The sequence below is a fragment of the Nymphalis io genome, chromosome 13 (genome assembly GCF_905147045.1).
Source record: "Nymphalis io chromosome 13, ilAglIoxx1.1, whole genome shotgun sequence".
Classification (NCBI taxonomy): Eukaryota; Metazoa; Arthropoda; class Insecta; order Lepidoptera; family Nymphalidae; genus Nymphalis; species Nymphalis io.
In genome coordinates this window covers 12,211,842-12,238,323 of record NC_065900.1, presented here as the reverse complement: position 1 = coordinate 12,238,323, position 26,482 = coordinate 12,211,842, and the positions used below count along the sequence as shown (strand labels likewise).

General features: G+C 32.6%; 1 protein-coding gene across 1 annotated transcript in view; it reads left to right on the top strand.

Moving 5' to 3' along the window:
• Window positions 1–26,482, top strand: part of LOC126773013 (synaptic vesicle glycoprotein 2B-like) — a 49,047-nt gene that overhangs the window by 10,395 nt on the left and 12,170 nt on the right. The window contains exon 2 of the mRNA XM_050493628.1: window positions 10,194–10,247. Coding sequence (XP_050349585.1) covers window positions 10,194–10,247 — 54 coding nt within the window. The remainder of the gene's footprint in view (window positions 1–10,193; window positions 10,248–26,482) is intronic.

Below are 26,482 nucleotides of genomic sequence, written 5' to 3'. Positions count from 1 at the left end.
GGTTCGGGGGTTGAACCTGCTTGTTATAGCAATGTATATAATAATATTATTGTGGCGTTTTTTTTTTGTTGATAATATATAATGTAACAATTATGTGTTCGATTCCAGAACCTACACCACCATTACAAAGTATTCACACATATTAAATATAAGTACAAATATTTTTATTAAACATGTTAAATTCCATTGAAAAACATTTGGCACGAACTTTATAAGGTATGGTTAAGGAAGGACGAACTGACATTTGTTTGAAGTTTACCAAATATGATAAGTTAGACGTAATTCGTTAATTGATAAATAAACTTGTAACCAGTACATACATATGTCACTGTAGTCCCATTACCTTTAAAATACGAAACTTGACGAAAATATATACTTCTCATATTAAAAATTGCAAATGTCTACATGTTTGTTACTCAATAAGTCAAAAACTACTGAACAGATTTAGATGAAATTTTTATAGAGATAGCTTACACTCTTACTTGAACACTTGATCAGATGTACTACCGCCACACTGCAATGTTTAGTATTGTTGAATTCCAGTTGAAAGAACGAGTGAGACAGTTTAACTACACGCATAAAAGACATAACATCTCAGTTCCCAAGGTTGGTGGCGCATCGCCATAACGAATGGTTAATATTTCTTACAGCGCCAATAGGTTGTATGATTACTTACCATCAGGTGACCCATATGCTCGCCCACATATTAAACAAAAATGTATCTAAGCGTTAAACTTAAAAAGAAATATTTGACGCCTATGAAGCATCATTAGTCATAAGTTACTTGATGCTAGTACTATATAATATACATATATAAAATACATTTTCCTCCTGAATCATGAAAAGATAAAATAACCCAGGTACGAAGTAGTTAAACGAATTCTAATTTTAGGTGAAACCGAGTGCCGCTATTATTAAATAGATAAAACTCCGGTCAGAGATAGTTGCTTCATTACGATATTGATATAGGCGTGCGGCATTCACCTTGTATGTCGTCGTCGCGTGGCCTTGCTACTAGAATTTTCTTATGAAAATGTAAAAATATTGGAATTATTAAAAATTGACCATCGATGGCAAACAAGCTATACTAATTTTGTAAATTCGAAAGTATTTACGATTTCACGGCTAAACTAGTAAACCGATTTTAATGAAATTTGTTACAAAGCAAGTTCGAACCCCAAGGAAAGACTTCATTTACCAAACACACCAAGCCCAACCACGTGGGTGAAGCCGCGACCGAAAATTAGCTTTAAAAATACGTTTTAACATCGAATATGATTGTCTAGTTGATAATCTCTAGCAAATCCTGTATATTCTGGCACGAAAAGATAATAAACTATTAGGTGATCATGACACAATGAAACACCAATCGCGTTACAGATAAGGTATTGTAAATGAGGCTGGATCTGACTCACATTACAAAAACACCAAAAACCTATTTCAAAAGTAGTTTTAAATTGGAAAGGAAACGTGGTCGAAAGCAACCTTGGTACCGTATGCATCAGAAACATTGTCAAGAGAATCGTAAAGCTCAAGTTTAGTCAAGTAAAAGAACAACAAAAGCACATTTGGGAATTAGTATCCCAAAGGTCTTGACAATATCAATGGAGAAATAATTCAGTATTCCAACCTTTTAACTCGTGATTTATAGAAACCATAATGATTTTATGTAATAACTACGATATAGAATTCGCAAGTCCATCATCACTTTTTGGACTATTGACATTTTCACTCCTAACGGAATTTTCACATGTGTCTTGATAGGAAAATAGTAAAAAAGGAATATTAGTCAGTTAAAACTGTCATCTTAAGAAGCAAATAATGCTTTGGAGTCAATTTTTATGTTAAATGCTTAAGAATAAAAGTCTAGAGTTAATAAATTAATTTTGCAAAAATCAATGAAATCGTTAATAACTTCCATGAAATAAAAATACTCTCTAGCATTTGATATACTCAGTGTTTAAATCCACTCATTATTTACAAAGTCTAAGTCTTTGACGGTTGCCAGATTCGACATTTTCAGACGCATTTAACATATAGACGTTTATATGCGGAGTAAGTTATTACGACTACAAAATTTCGATAAAGAGATAGTAAAACGATCACCATTTTGTTTATAACAGAAAAAAAAACATGTGCAGCTCAGTGACGTTTTATTTTCAAACGTTACTTAAATAACTGGTAGTTAAATAATAACTTGCTGATGTGTTTATACTGTGTTGAGATAAGTTACAGCGAGGTGGCCCAGTGATAAGATCGTGGGTTCAAACCCGGGCAAGCACCACTGAATTTTCATGTGCTTAATTTGTGATTATAATTCATCTCGTGCTTGACGGAGGCCTTAGCCCAGCAGTAGGACATTCACAGGCTCTTACTGTTACTGTAAGTTACAGCCGCCTGTAGCGCCACGTACATGTATCGAACGAACTTGTTTTATTGTAATGCTTATTGAAAAAAACTACTAAGCTAAGCTAATATAGATAAAACTTACACTAGAAGACGCAGCACCTTTTGGAGCAGGTTTAAGTGTATATTATTATTATTTAAGTGACAATCGTGAATTTGTGCATAATATAAGTAGTTTGTCTTTTAGTACTTTCAATTAATGTTTACAGGATAAACGAATTATTATATTATATACGATAAAATATTAGTATAGTTATATTATAGAAAAAAAAAAGATTTTTTTTTATTGCACAGCCAAGTCACACATTTACAGCTTTTATTTTTCTCGATTGGAATCGTTTCTGAGTGTACTCACAATTTTTATAAAGCACTATTACAATAAAGCTAAAGTATTTAATAATAAATAATAAATGAGGATATGTTTTTATAAATGATGGTAAACAAAATACAACTGTGAACATCGTGAATTAATAAATTTCAATTATTTAAAAATAGCAAAGGCGTAGTTTCACGTCAAAATATTTACAATATACGTTCTCGAGTAAGATCAGTTGAACCTTTGATAAAGTAATATATTGCATTGTTTTATACATAGAATTTAATATTATTATAAGAATTTATGCCGAGATGAAGTGATTGGAACTAGAATTTTAACCGAAGGTAGCGGGTTCAAGGTCCATTGAATTGTGTTAATTCATATCGTGCTAAGTAGTTAAAAAAAAAAAAACTTTACTTGGTGGTAGGGCTTTGTACAAGTAAGGAATTTTTTCCGTCGAAAAATTCTCGTGCCTCAGAAAACATGTAATGCCCGGTTTACATTATTCCAGTCCAGCGATCTAGTCCAGTACTGGATTGCTTACTGGAAAAATGTAAACCGGCACTGGAATGAACTGGATTGGATTCAGTACTGGACTAGATCGCTGGACTGGAATAATGTAAACCGGGCATAAAGCATGTCCTACGCCGGCACTTTTTACGTCGTGTCAAATTTGCGGTCCCATCGGTTTATGAGAGTGAGTGATATATTTATTAATATGCGCCGTGTGTCATCACTTTTTTCTTATGTACACAGACAGAACTGATATGCATGTGCGTTGTACATATATTAGTGTCTAGTGTTCGCCCGTGGCTTCGCCCGCATGTTAGGAAAGGGGATTCCCCCTTGGTTTGGTTTGGTTTGGTTTGTTATAAAAAGTACCCTATTTTTTTGGTTCACGCTTGCTTTATACCAAATTTCATCCAAATCGGCTTAGTTGTCTAACCGTGAAAGCGTAAAAGACAGACAGAGTTACTTTCGCATTTATAATATTAGTATAAATTATATTTTCTTTAATTAATTTATGTGGACTTTGCCGCTTTATTCATGACTTGAATAGTATCTCTACTGTCTTCAAGCGATAAGACCGCCTCATATACATAATATATATCTCTGTATATATATATTTTGTGTGCAATAAAGCATAAATGCATACACGTAACTGGTGCGATATAATTATATGTATATATTAAAGCAATTGTGAGTGTTATGAGCCCTTCCAGACGGTTCACGGGGGGTGGGAGTCGCGTCGCCAGTGGACGTCTGGGGTTTTCATGAGCTCATGTTACATTAATGACATAGTTATACCGCTGTCTATAATCGGTTAGTGCAGATTTATAACGGTTGATCAATTTTTCATTCAATCATTTTTTATATGGAGAATTTTGATAATTCTGGTTATCCCAAAGAAAACTATTTTATATTTGCTGTTAAGATCAGACGAAGACAAATATCTGTCTGATGCTTCTTTTCGGCAACAAAATAATGGGACGTATTAATGTCATCTACATATTTGTCTGTCTGACTGTCACGCTTTCACCATAAACCACTGAATTTGGTATAAAGTAAGCTTGAATTCGAAGGACAAGGCTTTTTTATACCTAACATCTGCTCCCCGACCCTTAATACACGAGTGAAGCCGCGGGCGAAAACATGTATTTAATATTTTAATAAACATAAAAGTACAGGAATTAAACCTATACGACAAGTACCCCATGGATACGACACGCCTTCGTATATGACTAAAACATTATCTAGTATATTAGTAACGATAGTTTTTCACAAAACTGTTCCTCAATGATTTATTAGAGTTTAATAAAAGCAAAACTCTTAAATCTATTAATGATAACACTTTAATTTTACGAGGTCGAAGCCGTAATTAATATTGCTAGCAATGACGTAGGCAAGTATGATAAAACAGAAGAAACAAATCGAAACGTACACAGAGTAGAATTTTAAGGTATATTTTGATCTCTAGTGTTCTTTGAAGTTGTTTTCAAAATCGGTAACCACTGATTGCTATCAGCCTATCAATGTCTGTTTCGAACAGGGTGCATTGATCAGGCTATATCTAGACGAATCCAGTTATAACCAGATTTGTTCGGCCGCGGCGAGGTTAGCCAACGATTAGCCGCAAGTTTCATGAGAGTTAATTAAAGTTGATATGGAAGCTAAAGATAAATACGAGATAAAATATTTCGCTGATGAACGTTCCTGGGAATATTTGATCAATTCGTTTGTTGAGTGTTCAGACTTGGAAAAACTTTAGTTTACTAAATGATAACGATTATAAACTATTTTCGTTTCATTACTTTAAGAGAAATTACGCTGAAACTGACCGACAGAAGCATTTAGTTTTATTTTACATATCTAAAGAGTTAAAAATAAAAAATTCGAAATATCATAAATTTCGGGAACTTTATGCAAATTCATTGTATCTGTTTTATCAATGTTATCTGAGGCTGGAATGGCTATTTTTTCAGCAGCTTGAGTTTTTAAATAACTTTATCTTATTTATTATTTACACTGTGTAACGTATGGGAATCTGGAAACTATAAGCTTTCCTTATGCATTTTTTTTATATTTATTTGACTAGTACTTTTTGGTTAAATTCAAAATAAAACAATTAATAAATAAAGATGAATGTTTGTATGTGTGTCCTCTACGAATTCCATTCATCCGATTGTGATGAAACTTTGTTGAGTTTGAGATCAAAAAATGTATTTTAAATTAATAGCAAGTAATATATACTTAAGTTTAATAGCAAGTAGATATGGGAAAGTCGGGATACACATGCAGAAGATTTCCATCTGACAGATGCAGGTTTTCTCACGACATTTTCCTTCTCCTTTGAATCACCAAATAAATATATTGTTTCAGTCATCGGGACTCGACTCGAGGATGAAAGTTTTATAAACCAATCGTATGAGACCTATTTAGGTATATCCGGAGAGGAAAGAGGCAATGATAACAAAGTTACTAACGTCTAAGTGAAACAAATCAGCATACGGTCCATTAACTGCAGACATAACAATGGCGTCTCGTATTGTTAAACTGTTTGTTTGTGAACCGGCTATCGCTTCGTGAGATCTTTATCTAAAAACATCGACAAGTTTAAAAAAAAAGATTTCAAAAACTAATTAAACACGAGTTCATACGAGTTCGTATCAATAGAAATTAGGTAAATATTTTCTGCAACATTTTGAGGTCGCAGTCGTTTTACTCGGAAAACAAAAATGACTAAAGCGAACGTTTCTTTATTGATAATATTTCGCGTTAATATGAAAGATTATGTGTAATTTATTATTTTTTTCGTTGTAACAAATTATAATAGTCCAATTAATATTTTTATGAAATGTAAATAAGACCACTTCGAAGCTTCTCCGAATCTAACTCAAAAATAATTATTTAAATCGGTAAATGAAGAAGTTATACACGAACGTATATGATACATATATATACATATATGCAGACGAATAGAGAAACCCTTCATTTTTTAAAATTCGGTTAAAAGTTTATATATACTTTTTTAATATTCACCCGCCGGGCATAGATTTTTCTTGTTATTGTCTGAGATGGTCCAGTGTATTTTAATAAAGTTCGCGCATCCAAATTGATGCATTATTATGCTTTTTAATGTTTAATTTTTGTTTCTCACTCAACACACACACACATACAAATCATCTCACTTTCAGGAGTAAGTGTTGCGAGGAAATCTCCATGTCTCGGGTGAAATTCAGCCACACTTTTAACCCGGATTGGTTACACTGAAGCAACTTGGTAGAATAAATTCCATCTCACATTAATTGAATTAAACAATAAGACAATGGCTACGGGACAACGTTTCGATTTGTTTGCGATGTCCCAATCTTTGTCCAGCTGTGGGTTTTACAGGCCATTATAACTTTTACTTGCATTTGTTATAAAGTTGTCATTTCAAGTTATGTATGAATGTAAATATATTATTTCTTTCTTAACCGAAGTTTTCTTTATGTCAATATATTTCTATAAATATAGAATGAAACTAATGTATATTAAGACCTAAGCCCTAACTAACGTGCATTTACTTATCAGTGAGGTTAAACTATTCCCAAAAGTAATCGCATTTGATACGATATGTAGCTAAAAGTTAAAAGCTAAAGAAATAAAAATGTTGTTGTTGTATAAAAATGTGTTCCTCATTTTTCGGTTTCCTTTCATTAAAATAAAATTAAGGAAAGTCACTTCAAAGTTTTACCAAGTATCATAATTTATGATTCATAATAAAACATAAACAAAGCCACGAGTTAATGTCAGTTAATATTAATTGCACCATCAATGTCTTAAAAACATCTCAACCGATCTGGACACCATATGGCGATTAAACTAGTATTTACCAGTTTATACTAGCTGTACCGAGTGTGAATGTGCTGGAAGGTCCGTGATCTGAAATTAATCAGCTCGTTTCTCAAAAGATCTGGTTTCAATCCGTTTTCTTTCAATTGAAAGCATTAAAGTAATTAGGTCAAACAAATGGATATTTCACGTTTTGTTGGATTTATTTTTCATGTTGATTTTATTGCGTTCGTTATTTAAAATTACAAATTTATTTCTCTTTTAGCTGTTTTTCGAATGGGTTTTATAATTCGTTTTATAAATATTGTAATATATAAATTAGAACTTTTATTTTTGCCTATTGATAAATGTAAATCTTATGTATAAAAATAAGTATATAAAAGACTTATAGTAAGGGTGAAGTTATATCTTGATTTTCATACAGAACTTTGATAAGCTTTTATTTTACTTGTAATGTTTGTTTGTAAGTTTGTTTAGGTCAAATATTCTTAAACCGACTTAAAATTTCACATGTTGGATCATTTTCGATGCATTTTTATGGTTAGCATGACTTGATTCTACACCCAGGTTTGACTCCAGACGTCCTACTCAACAGTCAACACCATACATGTTTTTTTTAACAAAAAAAGATGTTTTTAAATATGCTTGACTTTTCGTTCAATGAAATTTCATTTTGAGAAAAATAATAAGTATTGAGTTTTTTGACGGTTCTACGGTAGAATCTACATTCTAACCCGGTAGTAAATTTAAATTCTATCTTATCCTGTGACATGACTGTAATGTAACTATTTAAACCAAAGTGATTAGTTTAATTTTTATTTCATTTTTATTAATATATAAAGAAACGTAAATTATATTTTATTAAATAAAATTTACTATTAACAAATATTATATTATACTATTTAATAAAAATATGTATATGTATAACCATTAAAAATATATATAATTAACCAAGCATTTTACACTGAGCAATATTTGATGTTACATTATGTATTTATGGATAGCTTGTACTCATTTTTTATATTTTTGTGTATATATCTAGGCCAAATGTTTGTGCTCCGCTTCAAAAACGATTCGATGTCTTCGTCTCCTTCATTTTATTTATATATCATCAGCGTTATTCTGTAAGAACTAATTTCTGAGATTTCACGATCGTGTTAGCGTCACCGCCTGATTTAGACAAACATATTTCAATCATTGTCTACAGTTAAAGAAATTAGTCAGTTAAATATCTTATCTATGGGCTCGAAACGGTTGATCTTAATAATGAAGCGTCAATCATTCGAGATCAAACGTTTCACGGACGAGGTTTGGTCTAGGGCAGTTATTTGTGTTCTATTTGTCAATGGCAGCGTGGTCGTCTCACACCTGCCTCAGAGTTCATTAAACTTTAAACTAATTATGTATTATGTAAAAAAACTAATATACTAATTATCTTATATTCGAAGTCATATTTCTTGGTCTGTCATCGTCTATTTTGAAGTATTTTTAACGAAGCTGTTTAATTATATCGTTCTCGCAGTTAAAGAAAAATATCGTATTGTATCCACCAATACGCATTAGAATAGCATGATGGAATACGCTCTAGACCCTTATCTCAAGAAGAAAGAAGATCCAGCTATAGGACAACCGCAAACTTACGTTATCTTTTTACTTTTAACGATTATTGTTTGTGGAAACTTTGCATTCAAGTAAGGGCACTTTTGAACCTCATGTTATAGTATTAAATTAAATGTAAAACTATTACCGGTTCGAAATGTATATTCTACTGACTAGAACGTCTTTTTCACCCTTTTAATTAACCAATTAAATCGTGCTGTCATTATTATTAATCGCCTAACTTCGACCCGGCCAATTTAGATTGCACGTACGACAAAAGACAATTAATATTACCTCACTGTAGAATACACACTTCGATCAGAAAAGTATTTTTTTTTTAATTTATAGCCTTAGATCTATATAATATTTTGTTTTTTTTTTTTTATATATGTAAAGCTTAAAGTCTTCACCGATGAGTACATTTTCAATACAATTTTATACAAAGAGCTTTCAAAAAAATATTTCGTAGTTAGTTTATCCGTATAAGAATTTTATAAGATTTGTAATACGTAGGTATGTTTCTGTTGATTTTGATCAAAACATTCCGTTCATCTATTTATAAATTCATAAATAAACCTTGAGTTTAAACACGGGTTATTTTTAAATTTTGTAAACACGGCGTATCGATAATTCAATTGACTTGCAAAAGGTGACTAATATTCAATTTGTTTATGTTAAATTATTGCATTCGAAGAAATTAGCGAACAACATGCACATACATTATTTTTTTTAACGTAAGCAAATAACGAAACGTTTCAACCGACATATTAGCTGCAATGTTTATTTATTTATTTAGAAACATTGAAATACGCAAGGAAGCCATTGATTTTAAAACATATTGTTCACAAAATGGATTTAAAATAGTTATCGCATCGTCATTGTTATCAATTTTGCTTATGGATTCTGAACAAAGCGAATAAACTCGGTAGATACTCTTGAACTTACTTCAGTATCAATTATTATTAGCATTAATCTTATATTAATGAATCAGTTGCGGTTCAATTTAAATATCCTTATAAATAATTCGTTTTGTTTTTTCTTCACCATAATACTCTATTAATTTTCAACTTTGAACTTATAATTGAAAAAAGAGGTACCATATTATGGCTAAAATATCCCACTGTTGGGTGTATTATATCTTTGCTTTTTTGACATACGCCCACGCCCCCACGTTAAATGAAATGATCCTTGGTCCTGATCGATGGCAATTGTCGGTACATGCTACTTTGATGTCTTAGCAAGTCACCGAAAGCATAAATAATTCCTATAGGAGGAGGATAAACAAATGCATTAGTTTAGGAATATATGATTCTCGGTTATAACTTTAATTTGATTTATATATCGGTTTAAAGTAATACTGAGGCGGTTTTAGGTGGTATCAATGCTATACAGACCATCTACAAGATTTTTTGCACAACTAATATAAATAGCTTTTTTATCAAATTACTACTAGTTCGATTAATCGTATGTAAACAAGATTCTGAACGAACTTGGCAAGTTTCGGCACGTATCTAATCTATTTGTGTGTTATTGGCAGAGAGGAAAGAACGCCTGCAGCGAGCGCCCTTTGAGACTGCGCTGCATCATGCCGGTGAGTACGACCTTTGTACCTTTTTACTTTTATTCGTCCGTTTTCATAGCTCTCATTATATATATATCGATACAATATATTCAGCATCCAGAAGTGAAACAGACTAGAATTCCGAATTAAACAAATTTAATGCAATTTGCATGCATTCAATGAATCTTAAAAAAACAAATAAAACAATTGAATACATTGAACAAATCACAAGTCACGCCAATAATAAATTGAATACCTTTCACTCCACCAACAAAATGGCGGTTTTAAAATTAGCGCGCGTCTTTTTTTTTCAACAACGCTGTTGTAGGTGTCAAGGAATCTTATTTTTTTTTTATAGAACAGGAAGGCGGACGAGCATATGGGCCACCTGATGGTAAGTGTTCACCAACGCCCATAGACCCTGGGAACTGATTTTTGGAAGTGTTGACAAATGTTAACAGATATCCATGTTTTGAATATCACAGTGGCCATTAAAGTAGCCTTGATTACCTATCTCAAATTTCAACCTTTATCGAAGAGAGACACAAGATATGTGTATGTGAATGATCTGATCGAGTGAAGTTCTTGCTAATGAACGTAGCAAAATCCATTATTATGAATTCAATTAATTTCAACTTTTATTTGTACTTATTCGTTGAATCGTTTTATCGTTGCCTTAAAAGCTCAACGGCACATGGGTTAGCGATGTCAAAATCGCAGGTTCGATCTTGATTCATTTAATTATTGACGTTGAAACATATAGATGGAAAGGAAATATGATTAAAAAGTAGGTTTAAAAACGGCATTGTTAGTATTACTTACTTGGTGGTAGGGCTTGTGCAAGCCCACCAGGCTAGATACCGTCCACTCATCATATACTGTACCGCCTAACAGCAATAATTAGTATTATGTTTTGGTTTGAAGAGTTAATGAGACAATGTAGCCACTTAACATACACATCCACACAATACCTTAGTTCCTAAGCTTGATGGCGCATTGGCGATATAAGAATTGGTTAACATTTCTTACAAAACTTATCGATGGGTCATTTGAATATTGTGACCAACTTTTATGTCTGTTATAAATTTTGACGTACATGCACTCACGGGTAATTCCATCGCAGCCCTTATTTTAACCATCAACTATAAACTGGAAGATTTAATTTAATCTAATATAATATAATTTGATGTGATTGATTTGTTTGAATTTGAATTGATTTGATTTGATTTCATTCAATCAATCAACAGCCAATCGTTGTCCACTGCTGAACATAGGCCTCTTCCAAGGTGTGCCAAAGCTCCCTGTCCTCCGCCTTCCGCATCCAGTTGGTGCCCGCCACCTTCTTAAGGTCGTCGGTCTACCTGGCTGGAGGGCGCCCTACGCTGCGCTTGCCGATTCGCGGTCTCCACTCTAGGACTCGTCTGCTCCAACGGCCATCGGTCCTACGACATACGTGACCAGCCCACTGCCACTTCAGCCTGCTAATTTTGCAAGCTATGTCGGTGACTCCGGTTCTTTTCCGGATAATCTCATTTCTGATCTTATCCTTCAAAGATCCTCCGAGCATAGCTCGCTCCATAACACGCTGAGCGACTTTGAATTTGTGGACTAGTCCCGCAGTTAGTGTCCACGTTTCGGCACCGTATGTTATGGCAGGTATTTATAATATGTAAAATATATAAAATATTATTAATGTATTTTTTGTCTTTTTATTATTTATTGTCTTGTGTATATAATCCTTGTTTGGTCAAAATAAATGACTATTGTTATTTATTATTATTATATTCATGAAACTTTGATTTTATTAGACCTTTTAAAGAACCTTAAAAATCAATTTAACGTTAATAATCGCAACAATCAATTAAACAAAGTTACTGCTAATGAAAATAGTCTTTATAGTAATTTGTCAAAGCGCTGAAGGGAGGGGCTGTCCTTCGTTGTAACGACCAGAAATTAAGCAGATATGAACAAACTCAGGTATAGATACAGAAATGGATAGAAATGGTAAATTTTATTCGTTTTTACTTTAATATTATTATTACCAAATTTGGGCAAAGTTCATCTACTTTACTGAATGTTTATATACATGTTCTTATAAGTTACTTTTTTTAAATAAGAATTTATTTCCTCGGCAAAATTTCATTTGAAACCATCTAACCGCCTGAAATTGCCAGAGTTACATTAAGTTATAAATAGAGAAACTGCTTCGTGTCTGTGTTAAAAAAAAAAGAAAAATATCATAACAAATAAAATTTAACTTTTCCTATCTTGTTTTAATTTATCAAAATATTTTTTAAGTAACACAACACGAGTTTGTCACGTAATGAAAATGAGGCCGATGAAAGTAAAATTCCAATATCGTGCAACGTTCAAATATGTAAAGTTTAAATGAAACGTTTTTCAGAAGATCTTTAATTTTAACCTTTGCCAAGTAATACATACAGATAAAAAATCACTAACAGACACTATTCCATACAAAAGCGACGAGAAGATTTTTATGTAACAATAGTTTAAATCAACGAACAGTTACTAGAAACGTTACAACCACGAAACAACTTTCTTATTTAACGGTCTTCGTAAAAGCCTAGTATCAAAGTAATAGTCAATTTGACCTAGGAATTAATTTCACCCTCGTAAAACGACGTACCTACAAAATATATGTTTGACATTGACAGTAAAAGTTATTTTCCGCAACGATTGTTTTGATCGTTTAAAATATTATTTCTAGACGTTATATTGTGTTCTCTCGAAAACTAAATTGGTTATGAGTATATAAGTAAAACACAGATATGTATGTCTGTGTTTTACTTATTACTATTAAATTACGCAATGTTAATTAATGTATAGGTTATTTGTAAAGCCGAGATGGCCTAGTGGTAAAAACGCGTGAATCTTAATCGATGATCGTGGGTTCAAACCCGGGCAAGCACCACTGAATTAACATGTGCTTAATTTGTGATTATAATTCATCACGCGTTTGACGATTAAGGAAAACATCGTGAAGAAACCTGCATGTATCTAATTTCACTGAAATTCTGCCACATGTGTATTCCATCAACCCGCATTGGAGCAGCGTGGTGGAATAAGCTCCAAACCCTCTTCTCAAAAAGGGAGAGGAGGCCTTTGCCCAGCAGTTAGACATTCACAGGCTGTTACTGTACTGTACTATACTGGTATTTGTAATTAAATTAAGCTGTCCAAGAATAAACTTTATTCTTCGTGCATCGATGCCATGTTCCGAGCCAAATTCGCATGAAATAGTTTAATTACTAAATGTTGCAACCAATATAAAAAAAGGATTTTCTGAATTTGATATTTCATCTTTTGATCTACCAAATTTGAAATCTGTTATACACTTTGTATTGGAAAAACGTTGATATAATAAATAAAAAAAGCCTATTTATATTATTGCTTTTATAACAAAATTATTACATCTATATCGGTTGAAGTTATGACGGAGCAAGGTCTATGATTATATATTTTTTTAAAGATAATATTTCTATTTGGAAATAAACACTTTAGTTATTTTAAGTTTGAATTTGGAATCGTTTTGTTACGTTTATCTTAATCTTTGAGAAATACGAATTCATGAACGTCACACAAGATGGCCGCCGCGTCAACTAAAAATACTTTACCCGCCAAAACAACATGTCACAGCGATCAAAGAGCGACAGTATATCGCACTAAGAATTTTACTGTTTCTTTTGAAGGACTACGTTGAAATTATATAAAAATTATTTGTTATGTTTGGCGAGATTGTGATATAGTCTGAGGAAATAGCGATTGTGGTCTGAAATTGTAAATGTAATAATTTTTATATGAACATACTTTGAACAAGATTTATGGATGCAATTAAAAATAACCTTGTTCTTTTTTAAATTTACCAATTTTTCATTTTAAAATAATAAAGACGTCGCACTGTCTAAGATGTCAAGAAAAAAAAATTACTAAATTTAAGAAAATAAAAAAAAATATTTATAGTCTATTTGGCTATATTAAAAAAACATGATGTTCATGACTATACGTTTTTTTTAAAACGTAACGTAAGTGCAATACGTGCCCTTGGCGCCCAACCTTGTGACGTCACAGCCCCACCCTTCGTTAGCTAAAAGCCGTTTAATAGCATTGACTTACCGTTCCCTAAACTAGGAAGAGACGAGATTACCGGCACAAGGGCACTTGTTATCGTTATCGTTATTCAGGGCGAAGACGCGAAAAGAGACAGCACTGACTAGACCCTATAAAAGATATACATTTTTTAAATATTACAAGACTAAATTTAATGTTAAATTTCACTGATTCTGAAAATAGAGGAGAACTGACACGAAACTTAACTTTGAGACAGATCAGTGGGGTAGATATGCCAATGCAACCAATGCATGGTGCCCCTGATATAAGGGGGGCTCAGCGAGACGGACGATTCTTTACGAAATAATTGCAATATCAGTTTTGATTCACTTATAATAAAATCCAGTTTTTAGGTGTCTAATGGTGACAAGCTGACTTCTCGTCGAACGCTCAGCAGTCCACCTTCGTTTTCCTAATAGGCAAAAGGATAATAAAAGGATAGGAAATGCAAAAACTGGAAGGGGTTCCAGTTTTTGCTTTTCCCGAAAAAAGTCAATTACACCCACTGAGAATATATTTCTCTTAATATTTTATTTCGTAATGTAATTCATTTTATGTAGAAGTAAATGAAATCAATACAAATTATAAAGTTATATTTGTTTGTTCATAAATTTCACTACTGGTACTAGGGAAATTACAATGATGTATAATGTTTGAACATTGGTTGCCATGTAAGGACGAGCGTTATGTTAATAAAACCCTTTGAGATTTTGTTAATGATCTTTAAATAATATTATTTAAATATATTGTCCCACGCATCAATACTAACGTCGGTATTCGCTGTAAACACAAGCATAACATCATATCTTAGGTCCCATGGTTGCCACCGGATTGATTTTCATATAGATCTTACCAAAGATAAAGAGCCACGGTATTAATATAACGATACTAAAAGCTTGCAAAATAATATATTGAAAGGTTTCATTACTTACGAAGTTTGCGTATTGTCTGAAATCACGTAACATCACCAGAAAGCTATGTCCATAATCATGTATGTTATAAAGATATATATATCAGTCTGTAATCAGTGGGGTTTATGTTACATTTTATTGATAAACAGTGCAGTTGCAATAATTACCAGTCTATATGCACAATGTCGCCGTCCTGAATAGTGGTCGTCTTACCATGCAATGGAAAAACCTGAATCGTTCGATACCCTGTCGTCAGAAAACCCCATTACAATTCCCACATTTATGTAAATGTTTGTTTTGTAAAGTTCCTACCGTTTAGAATGAGCTGACAAATTTTGCAAATTGATTTTTCTCGACTTTATATCAGTAATTAATGTAAGACTTATTTTCGTCATAATTATTCTTCGTATCTCAACAAACGTGTTTTCCGCGGCTTTAGTGTAACCAATAATTTGGATTTATTTTATTTTAATGTGTCTGACAAAATTTTAGAATATTGCTATCTAAATTTATATGAAAAAAGCACCTATTTATAATCTATAATCCAAATTAAAGGCTAATGAAACAGCGGTACATTCAACCTCGGTCGAGAGAAAAATTAATTGTTTATTGAATATAGTCAATGTACAATTAATTTTTCTTTCCAATTATTTTGTACTTTTTACGTTTATTATTATTTTATAGAATCTGTTATCTTTATAAATTTAACCTACTGTACGTTATTCGTAGCCTCAGATGCGTAACTAACCGGTCTGGTTGCCTTTGTCTTACGTTTCATAGACATTTATACTACCTGTAAGCAAAACGGACCGTAATTTTTTTTATAGTACAGGTTGGCGGACGAGCATATGGGCCACCTAATGGTAGTGGTCACCAACGCCCATAGACATTGGCATCGTAAGTAATAATACTAAAATCTCATTTAGTTGCACAATTTCCATTTATGCCACATATAAAGCCTTTTAATTAATAATAATAATATTCTGGGACATTATTCACACACGGACATCTGATCCCAAACTAAGCAGAGCTTGCTTGTACTATGGAAATCAGACAACTGATATACTACATATACCACTTTTTTTTGTGAATACATGCTTATATAGATAATTACACCCAGACTCAGGACAAACATTTTTGTGCATGAACATGTCTGATGTTCATGCACAAAAATGTCTGTCCTGGCTGGGAATCGAACCCACAACCTTTGGAGTGAAAGGCAAGTATCTACCAACCACGCCAATCGGCCCGTCAAAATTAACCACTAAAGTCAAATTTCAATTGGAAATATCTCTTTCCATTCAAAGTCAGCTTTTGCTTTTTAATACTAATAATATTATATTTGCGAAAGTGTTGTTTTGACTTTTTTTTTGGTTTCTACGTTTACAACAGTTTGACGTCATTTTACAAGTTTTTATTAACTTTTGCTTTATTACTCCCTATTAATAAAATCTCATTTGCAGTCGGAAGTTTTGAAGTTAGCAGTGTTAACAATCTTGCCTTACAATGCCGTTAGTCCTGTGATGAACTCTCTCTACTCTTGTCGGGTAATCGGATCGGAGGTGAGAGTAAGGGCCCCTGTGTTTGCGCACACACTTGAGCACTATAATATATCTTGCACAGTTGGCTATTTTCTAAAAATAGTCTGGCTTTCTGTTTGTCTGTTACGTTTTCAAGGTTAAACCACTGAACCTAGGATCATAGGATAGGAGGATCTTTTTATAACTAGTACCACCATAAAATAAGCTTGCAAAAACTAGTATTTCATATGTTGACTTGAAAACATACGGAACGTAAAATTCTCTAAAACAATGTCTTATTATATTTCGTGTTTTGAGTTTTATTACGAAAACAATGGTTGGTAATAAAAACGGGAGACGCTGTCCAGCGTAGTCTGACGACGTTCAAAACGAAAATAGACGTTATATACAAAATAAATTGTTTTCGCCACACGATGTATGAATATTTCAATGTGAAATTGCTTTGGCGACCTTATTCTCACAAGTAGGATTTGAAAAATTATTTATTCTTAATCTTGCGTTTTGTTTTATAATTTATATGGTTTCGCAGTCAAACTTCATATCTGATAACACTTTTGTATTTTTTTTTTGGTTTTTAAGCGTAAATAATTTGAAAGAATTACAGTTTTTAATTGTTATATTGCACCCTTAAAATTAAAGAAATATTTATAGTCAGAAGGACGACAATTGATTCTATAAGAAAATGTTTATAGTTAACATTTTTTTTATCGTATACTAGCAAAACACGGTTGCTGTCATGCCCGTGTATACCAATATCATGGCGATCGCTTAAGTATAGAAGTCGGTGCTCTGCAGCGCGAACTAGCGGCGTGTTACAGCAAAGTGGAGTATGAAAAACCTTCATGAAAACATACGTATATGTAAATTTATATGCCAACATTGATGGCACTTAATATGTCCGGTGTCAGTCTATTAATATCAAACCGGTATACCAACATCTATATTATATGTATATATAACAGAATATCTCTAGATATAAGAAATACTACGGCGTCAAATGTCGTCTTAGGTAAAATATTAAAACTAATTTGAATTTTTATTAGTATTTTACTAGGTAACGATGTTCTTATTGTCACCGGCATTTTCTGAGTAGGCGTCAGTCATTGAACTCTCCTTTATTTTGAAGAAAATTAACACCCACTTACTTTCATGCTAAATAAAAACAAACGCAACTTCACGACTCTTTGTTTCGAAATTTAACTTAAATTTTTATGTTTTTAATGTTTCGAAACACATGTATTTATGTTTTTCATCGTTGATTGTAACGTTTATTGTACTTTTTAATATTGATGATTTGTACCATAAAGAAAAGAGAATACTTATTAATTATTATTTCTTATTAATCAACTAGACCAACGTTGGTCTGGTGGCCAATAATGCCGCAAATCCCTGTCCTAATAAAAATATATTGGGTTTTTCCGTCGAAGAGTAGCAGCCCGGAGTCTGTAAAATGGAAGTGTGTACACTCCGTGCCCCGGGAAGCACGTCAAGCCACTGGTCCTGCGCCTAAAGTCTTTCCGGTCGTGTCGGATTGCCATCCCATCGGACTAAACGAGCGTAGTTTTTTTTTGCGCACATCTTACCATCCAAATATATATTCATAATTATTGACGGCGTAAAACATAGGTAATGTGATGGAGTATCTAACCACATCTTCAATTCTGGATATCAAGGTAACTTTCTATGACGTCATAGAATACATCGCTCGTAAAGTAAGATGGATCATAAAACGCGTTAATGATTTGCATCACATAAACAAGATATGTTCTAGTTTCAAACACTTCTCGTAAAGAATATTAATTAAAACTTAATTTAAAATAGCTATCAATGATCTTCTAAGAATGTTATGTAAACATTTAAACGTGTGCAGCACATGCACAGTAACATCAAAAATTAACACTACCAGCATCATGGCTAAAATACAAAAAAAATATACATTAATTGTAATGCCACTTAAAAATAAATACATACAGACATATCGAAAACAAAGACAATCAAACTCACTGATAGTAGGGCTTTGTGCAAGCTCGTCTGGGTAGGTACCACCCAGTCATCAGATGTTGTACCGCAAAACAGCAGTACTTGGTATTGTTGTGATCCGGTTTGAAGGGTGAGTGAGCCAGTGTTATTACAGGCATAAGGGACATAACATCTTAGTTCCCAAGGTTGGTGGCGCATTGGCGATGTAAGCGATGGTTAACATTTTTTACTATGCCAATGTCTATGGGCGTTGGTGACAACTTACCATAAGGTGGCCCATATGCTCGTCTGCATACCGATTCTTTAAAAAAAATAGGAAGATACACCAAAAGCTAATTTTGTGTAAAAATGTGTATAATCAAAGAAAGTCCTTCTGGCTTCCATGTATGGAGGAGGTTCTCAATTATGTTGTTCTTTTTGTTTGGGAGGGAATACTTTTTGTTTGGTCCCGTTTAAATTTTAAGAAACAATTTCAATTTGAGGGTAAAAATATGTCAATTTTTTTATCTCGAATTATATTTGATGTTGGTTTTATTTTTTAAACAGATAATTATTAACTATTAAAATTTAATTTCATGTATTTTAAAGAGGTTCGTGTTTTTAAGATGATTTCTCACTGGGTTTACATTGTAGCATATCAATAATGTGGTTATGTATATAATTGTTCACACTTAATTGTATGAAGATATCATACAATATGACTCGGGAACCCTTATTTATTTAAGGTCCATGGGCGGTAGTAGACACTTTGGGTCAGCCTCCTGTCCTAATAACCTCATTAAAGATCTGTACTGATCTGATACTTTATAAAACAAGGGTATACTATAAATGTTTTGGTCTACGTTTCCCATCATCAAGGAACGCATTAAACCACGTCATAAGATGCGGAAACGTTTAAAGCCGAATCTACACTCGCCGATGAGTCGCAGCCGTGATCTTTAGCCGCGAATTACGCAACGCCTTCATTCCTTTTGTCACTGCCGTAAGGCATCTACACTTGCGTTGCACGGCTTTCGCGGGCTGTCGCGGTGCGGATGTAGAGCAGGTACACTATTTTGTACAGTTTCTAGTATAAAACACTTATATTATAAAGCGGAAGACTTGGAATCGCATAGCAAAGTAGGGGTGCGCAGCTAGTTAAAAGCTAATATATTAATTACCATATCATGTTTTAATATAAATGCACGGCCTTGTGTATTTATGAGCATAAAGAGTCTTTATTGTTTTACTACCAATTATTTTATCGACGGATTTATTTTCTAAAGTGATTAAAAGTAAACATTAACTAATTATTATTTATGAAGCATTCTTGGAGTACCCCTTTTTGTTATCATCTTTAATAATGTATTTCAAATGAATTAAGTGTCAAGTTGACCAACTGTTAGTCAGTGGTCACCACCATTAATATTAACTTTATAGTAAATATTAAATATTTCTATCATCGTCAATCAAAATTAATATAGTCTATTGAAGTAGCCTCGCACAGAGCACCTTTGAACTGTCATTTCATTCAGACTAGCTGTTCCACTCGGTTTTACCCATTAAACGTTACTGCTCCATGGATAGTAGCTAGTAGTTATTTCGTGTAATAATTTTCTCCCGTATTTAGGAGAGGGGGGTTAAGGAGTTATGGAAAAATAAAACCGGTACAGTCACCTTCAGAGAAAAGCAAATCTGAGTTTAAGAGTAGCGTTGGCAGACAAAGTATACAAGACAAAGTCGTGGCTTAAAAACAACCGGTAATAGCGGCAAAAGACAGGACAATATGACGAGATGACGGCCAACCTTTAATAGTGGAGAGGCACAAGAAGATTATCATTATGGAATTTTGACTTAGAGATTTACCACCGCATGTCCACACCAAAAGATTTACGTAAGAAAATGTAATATAACACCAACATAACGACATTGTTGAACTTTCTAAAGATCTCATTAATCGGTACTATACTTATTTGAGTTTTAATTTTTTTTATTTAATTATATTATAATTTCGTAGAGGTTAGGATTTGATTTTTAAATTTCTATATAGGTTAGTTTGGTTTATATATTTCTTGTTTTTAAGGTAAATGTTGCTTACATGTTTAAAGCCGTATCTATCACATCATAGGAGTATCTGTTTTAGTTGTAATTTTAAGTGTTTAGTGGTAAGTTGATGGTGTAACTATGTTAATAAATAAATAAGTAAATTATGGAACTATTCGTAAATGTTTTGTACGAAGTGGTTGTTACGACTGCAAAGATTATTCCAGACTAGCTAAATTAAGTAGGTCAAGTAAAATCGGACAAAGTCAGGGCATTGTCACCAGTGAATTTGTTTATAAATACGCATCACCTTGTATCGCGTGTAGCCACGATCGGAGGACCGTGCGGCACGCGCTAGGTCGCTCATGACGCCCAGACTTGGCTGATGTTCAAGTTTGGTTTAAGGGAGGAGAATAGCGGTTCTAAAGGCATACATTATAAGTTGTCAAAATTGCGATTATTTGCGCTCGTTCGATCTACATATATATATATAGTTATTTTAATTTAGGCGACACGTTAGTCTACCGGATAACTTATAAGACTGCAGAGCCCGAGGTCCTAAGTTTAAACGACGAGTCGTGTCAATGAAAAGTTGTTAGGTCTTTCTTTTGAAAAATTCTAATCGTTATTGTTAAAGGCGGCAGTGCTTACGCTACCTTACCGATGCAACTCTCTCAAGCCGTCAGATAGATAAATATATCTATAGTCTAAATAAATTTTAATTAATATATATATATATTTTAAATAACATTATAATTATCAATACTACAGTTGTTCTTTTAATTTCGTAAACATGGCAAATTTATTAACTGTATTGAGAAATTTTAATATTTTTTGCAAAATACGTTACTGGTTTAATTCTTAACTAAATTTGGTGTACTCTTAACGGGCGTTTCTCAAGGCAGTGTACTATGCCCTCTATTAATGTTCATTTTTATCGATGCTATTGTGACTTACGATTGTCGTATCGTTGTACTTATATATCGACTGTACCGTTGCGACTGCTATCTGTAATATAGAACTGAAATAGTTTTATAGCTTGGTTCTTAGGTTTGTCGTTAAATTGAATAAATGTAAGAAATAATCGTTCAATTGTTTTCTTGTGAACGCTTTACTGATTAACAACAAAGATGCAGTTTCGATTATACAATTGATGTAAGTCGTTTAACCATTGGACCAAACATAATCATACGTATCGAGAATCGTTCGCCTGTTTGTAAATAAAGAGACAGCTGACAAAAAGCACATCGCACTATATATAGAGTGGAAAAAACAATTCCGAATCACGTGTCCCAATTGAGCTCATTGCTTTATATTATTAGCAAATCAATGTTATATAATGTTTATATAAATTGAAAACCAGGAACTGATATGATACAAAGGCTTGGGTGTATCCGAATATTGTGAAATTAGGATTTTTGAAAAATAAGAAAAATCTGTATTTTAACGAAAAATTATATATATTATTAGTTGCATTTAATGTCATCATCACCAAAAATGTGAGCTAAATTTGGTTGAACTTGTTGAAATCCAGCTCCAAGATTTGAACAAAATTCCAACGGGTAAAAATAAATAAAAGCTTGTAAAATTTAAAACATATTTTTTTACAGAATAGGTAGGCGGACTAGCATATGGGCCACCTGATGGTAAGTGGTCACCAACACCCATAGACATTGGCATTGTAAGAAATGTTAACCATCGCTTACATCGCCAATGCGCCACCAACTTTGGGAACTAAGATGTTATGTCTCTTGTGCCTGGAATGACACTGGCTCACTTTCCCTTTAAATCGGAACACAACAATACCAAATACTGCTGTTTTGCGGTAGAATATCTGATGAGTGGGTGGTACCTACCTAAAGGAGCTTGCTCAAAGTCCTACCACTAGTAGCACCATTTTTGAATATTACTAATGTACCTCTGTCTAAATAAATTAATAAAGTTAGTTCACTTCACATAGATAGATATGATGGGATAGTATTTATTTTATTTTAATTCATGATGTGGTTGCTTAGCAACTAACTTAAATATATCGAATTTTATCGAAAGAGAAAGAAAGGAAAATGAATATGTATAGAAAAAAAAAATGGTTGGTTTTCTATGAATTAATTATTATTCTCCTATTTTTGCTTATATAAAATAAACTTGGTACATCAGGTGTTTTTTTTTCATCTCAATAATCAATATAGTAGAGGCCCGGTACTAAAACCTCGATTCCCAACCTTAAATTCGGCCCTCGGTAGATGTAATAATAATAATCAATCTTAAGCTCTTCTAACTGTGCCTCCTTCGCTAAAAATGGGGAGCATAGGTCAATGCTATGCTATATATCAGTCCCTTTACCAGTACATACAAAGTTTTTGCCCACACATTTAAAGTTGCGATCTGGTTGAGAATTCTCTTAATTTTCAATCGACCTGGTGAAATAATAATGATTATTTATCTATGTAATGTTTTAGAGAAAATCAATAAATATGCTTCTAGCAAAGGTACGAAACGTACGAAAGTATTTTCTATATGTGTGTATATTTCAAACCCTGGAGGGCCAGACCACCTCTACTCTTGAGGGTTTGAGGCTTATACCACCAGGTCACTCCAACGCAAGATGGATACGCAATTGGCGGAATTATACATATTATCTCAATATTTTTTTTACTGCCAACTTTGTACTGATTTATAAACACATGTAAATTCACTAATGCTTCATAGGATTCTTAGGATAAGTTTTAATATTGCGCAGTAAATTAGCTGCGCTTTAAAAATAGAAGGAAAAAACCTCACCATTGTTTACTTGAAACATTATCCGGGTAATCCAGGCACGTTTAAGGCATGGTTTATAGCTAAGCAGTAAGCACTAATGAGATTTGGTGACGAAACAGATCCAATTAATTCGAGGCGCCTGAGGGTCGCACACACGTACATATACATATGTTGGATCGGATATACGTGAATTATACAGGGCGAGTCAACATGTTTGGGATTTGACCTTTAAACATTGTTTATACCCATTGCGAGGCTATTGTTTTATGTAACTTGATAGTGTGTTTGTGAACATTATTCGCATTAGAAAGCTCTTTTGTTTAGTACATTTTGCTAACAAAATAAAAAATACTTCTATTCATTAAAAGCTAATACTTGTCATAGACAATGTCACGTTCAACCTTTACTGGGGACAGTGCTTTTGTGCAACACCCACCCATCAGCTATTATATTGCAAAACATCAATTGTTTGGTTAAAAGAATTAGCAGACAGTGTAATTAACACTTATAAGGAAAATAACTTGATATATTAATAGCCGACAATGTGAATATTATAATAATATAAAATAATAATAAGTAGGTAGATTAGTCATATATTAGGTTAGGTAGTGTCTCCCGTTCTCCAGCCTGATTTTATATATATGTGTATATATATATATATGTGTATATACCGTAAAAAATAATAAAAAATGACTACAAGAATACATGCAATAAAATTGTTTTCCTACCTAATTATTTATTTTTTTGTTATGGGATTTGCAGTCTTGACGCTATTTTATTTAATTTTTTTTGCAGTATAATGCAAAAAAAAAAACGTCAGAAAACCAAAAAAAGGCGAAACTTCAGTATTTTTAAATATATAGTTTTAGTTTGGTTAACAGTTAGGTCAAATATTATTGCATTTAATTCAATAAGATGCTTCATTTTATGAATCGTCAAACATTCAAAATTAAATATACTTGTAGATGATGTACAAATTATCATAAAGTAACAAAGAGAAGTTTTAGAGCTAACCCAACCATCTTGCTCCACTGCGGATCGGTGGAAGTACATTTAGATAAAATTTCTTGCGACAGACGTCGATTTTCTCACGATTATGAAGTGAAAAACTTAGCGGTCTCTCCTCGATTTTAATAAGTCATCGTCGATTGTGATATTCCAACCTCCTGGCCATCTGGACTATTTCAACTTCGATGACGACATTTTAAAAACAAATAAAATATTAAATCAGAATTTCTGAATGCATATTCGAAACATCCTATATAATATTTTAATATAGGGGTTGCGACTGACCTCGCTATTATAGTATGATGTTTAATTATTGAGACAAGTTTTCGTGCGTTCATTCGGAAAATATTCTAATTAAATACGTGTTTAGTTGCTCGTGTGTTACATGCGGAATATATTATCCACGAACTGCTGTACCCGCGAATACATTCGCACGGACTTTATGCACGGATCACCTTTTCAAATCCTTGAAAACGAAATATACAAAAGATTAAATGTATACTTAATATCTATAGGAACATTAGATAGCCTTATAACTGAGAAAAATTGCCTTCGAAACATTGAGTTTGACGGTATGCATTTCAATAACTAGTTTTTTTTTTGCGATTCAGCCACATGATGATCACCATACTCATTGGTATTTTAAGAAATAAAAAAGTCTTTTTACACCTTTATCTCAAACGCTATTTATCTGTATTGATACTTGGTGGTAAAATGGCTTGATAGCATGGCGACAGTACCCGTCCCGGCGGTCTTAACCTAACCATAATTTTTTTTGAAGTAGGCTTATAAAGTAATTTTCTTTGTCCATGTATTCAAGTGTAAACCTACATTTATGTATTATAGTTCAGAATAGAGAAGAACAGGCAAAGAATTCAGTAGTTTGTCTTTAATTTATGTACCAAAATATTTCATGATTATGACCACTAAGTTCATTCGTATTCTTTGTATTTTTAGTCACGTATTATGTTTTGTCCATAGCTTAGTATGTCCTCGTGAATAAGTTTAAAGATGCATTTTCAATATATTTAAACTTGTAACGTTCCGAATTTGCGTTGAAGTATTTATGATTATTTTAGATTTGGGAGTATTCATGTATCTAGGACTAAACGGGACTTTAATGCAATCTGTTAAAGATAAAGTAGAGTTTGTTTGATCACTGTGAGTTAAGCTTATAAAAATAATAAAATAAAAATAAAAATTAAAAATAAATTAATATCTGTTTAAGACTTGACTTAAACTACGAATGAAAATAGTGTAGAAACTGGTGTAGTAATGTTTCACTTTTCGCTGGAAGGATGAAACGCAATAGGTACTGCGCCGGAGAACTCTTATTCGCAAATTGAAAAGAAGCGTTTGCTATAGCTGTGTACGTAGATGTATATAACGAAAACAAATCACGTCGAAAACATGCCATAAACCGTGTGTAGCTATTTTTGGTAACAAATGGAGAATTCCTCCAATAAAATGCATTTCTATAACTGTTGGCAACACTTGGTAAATGTGTTCAATTAGAAAAAGGCTGTCACTCATTAATTTTCACCAGAAGGTAAATAATGTAAGAGAATCTACATGTTTATTTTGTTCCAAATCTTCACAACACAGATTGTAGTGTTAAACATAGGCGATGTTTTTAGGAATGTTTTACAATTACACACATGTCGGTTGCATGGAAGAATATTTTAAAATTATAATATTTATAAGTGAAATGTTTCTATATTTAATACAGTTATTAATATTGAAATATGTAAGTAATTGTATTTTATAAATATATTTTTTAAGTGTTGTATTTTAATGTTACTGTGTTCAGGGGTTTGTTATATATCAAACTCTAATAATATGTTCAAAATATTTTGAAGTAAGAATTTATTTCTTTAATTAAATTTTTGAAATCGAATGTGTATTATTTCGATAT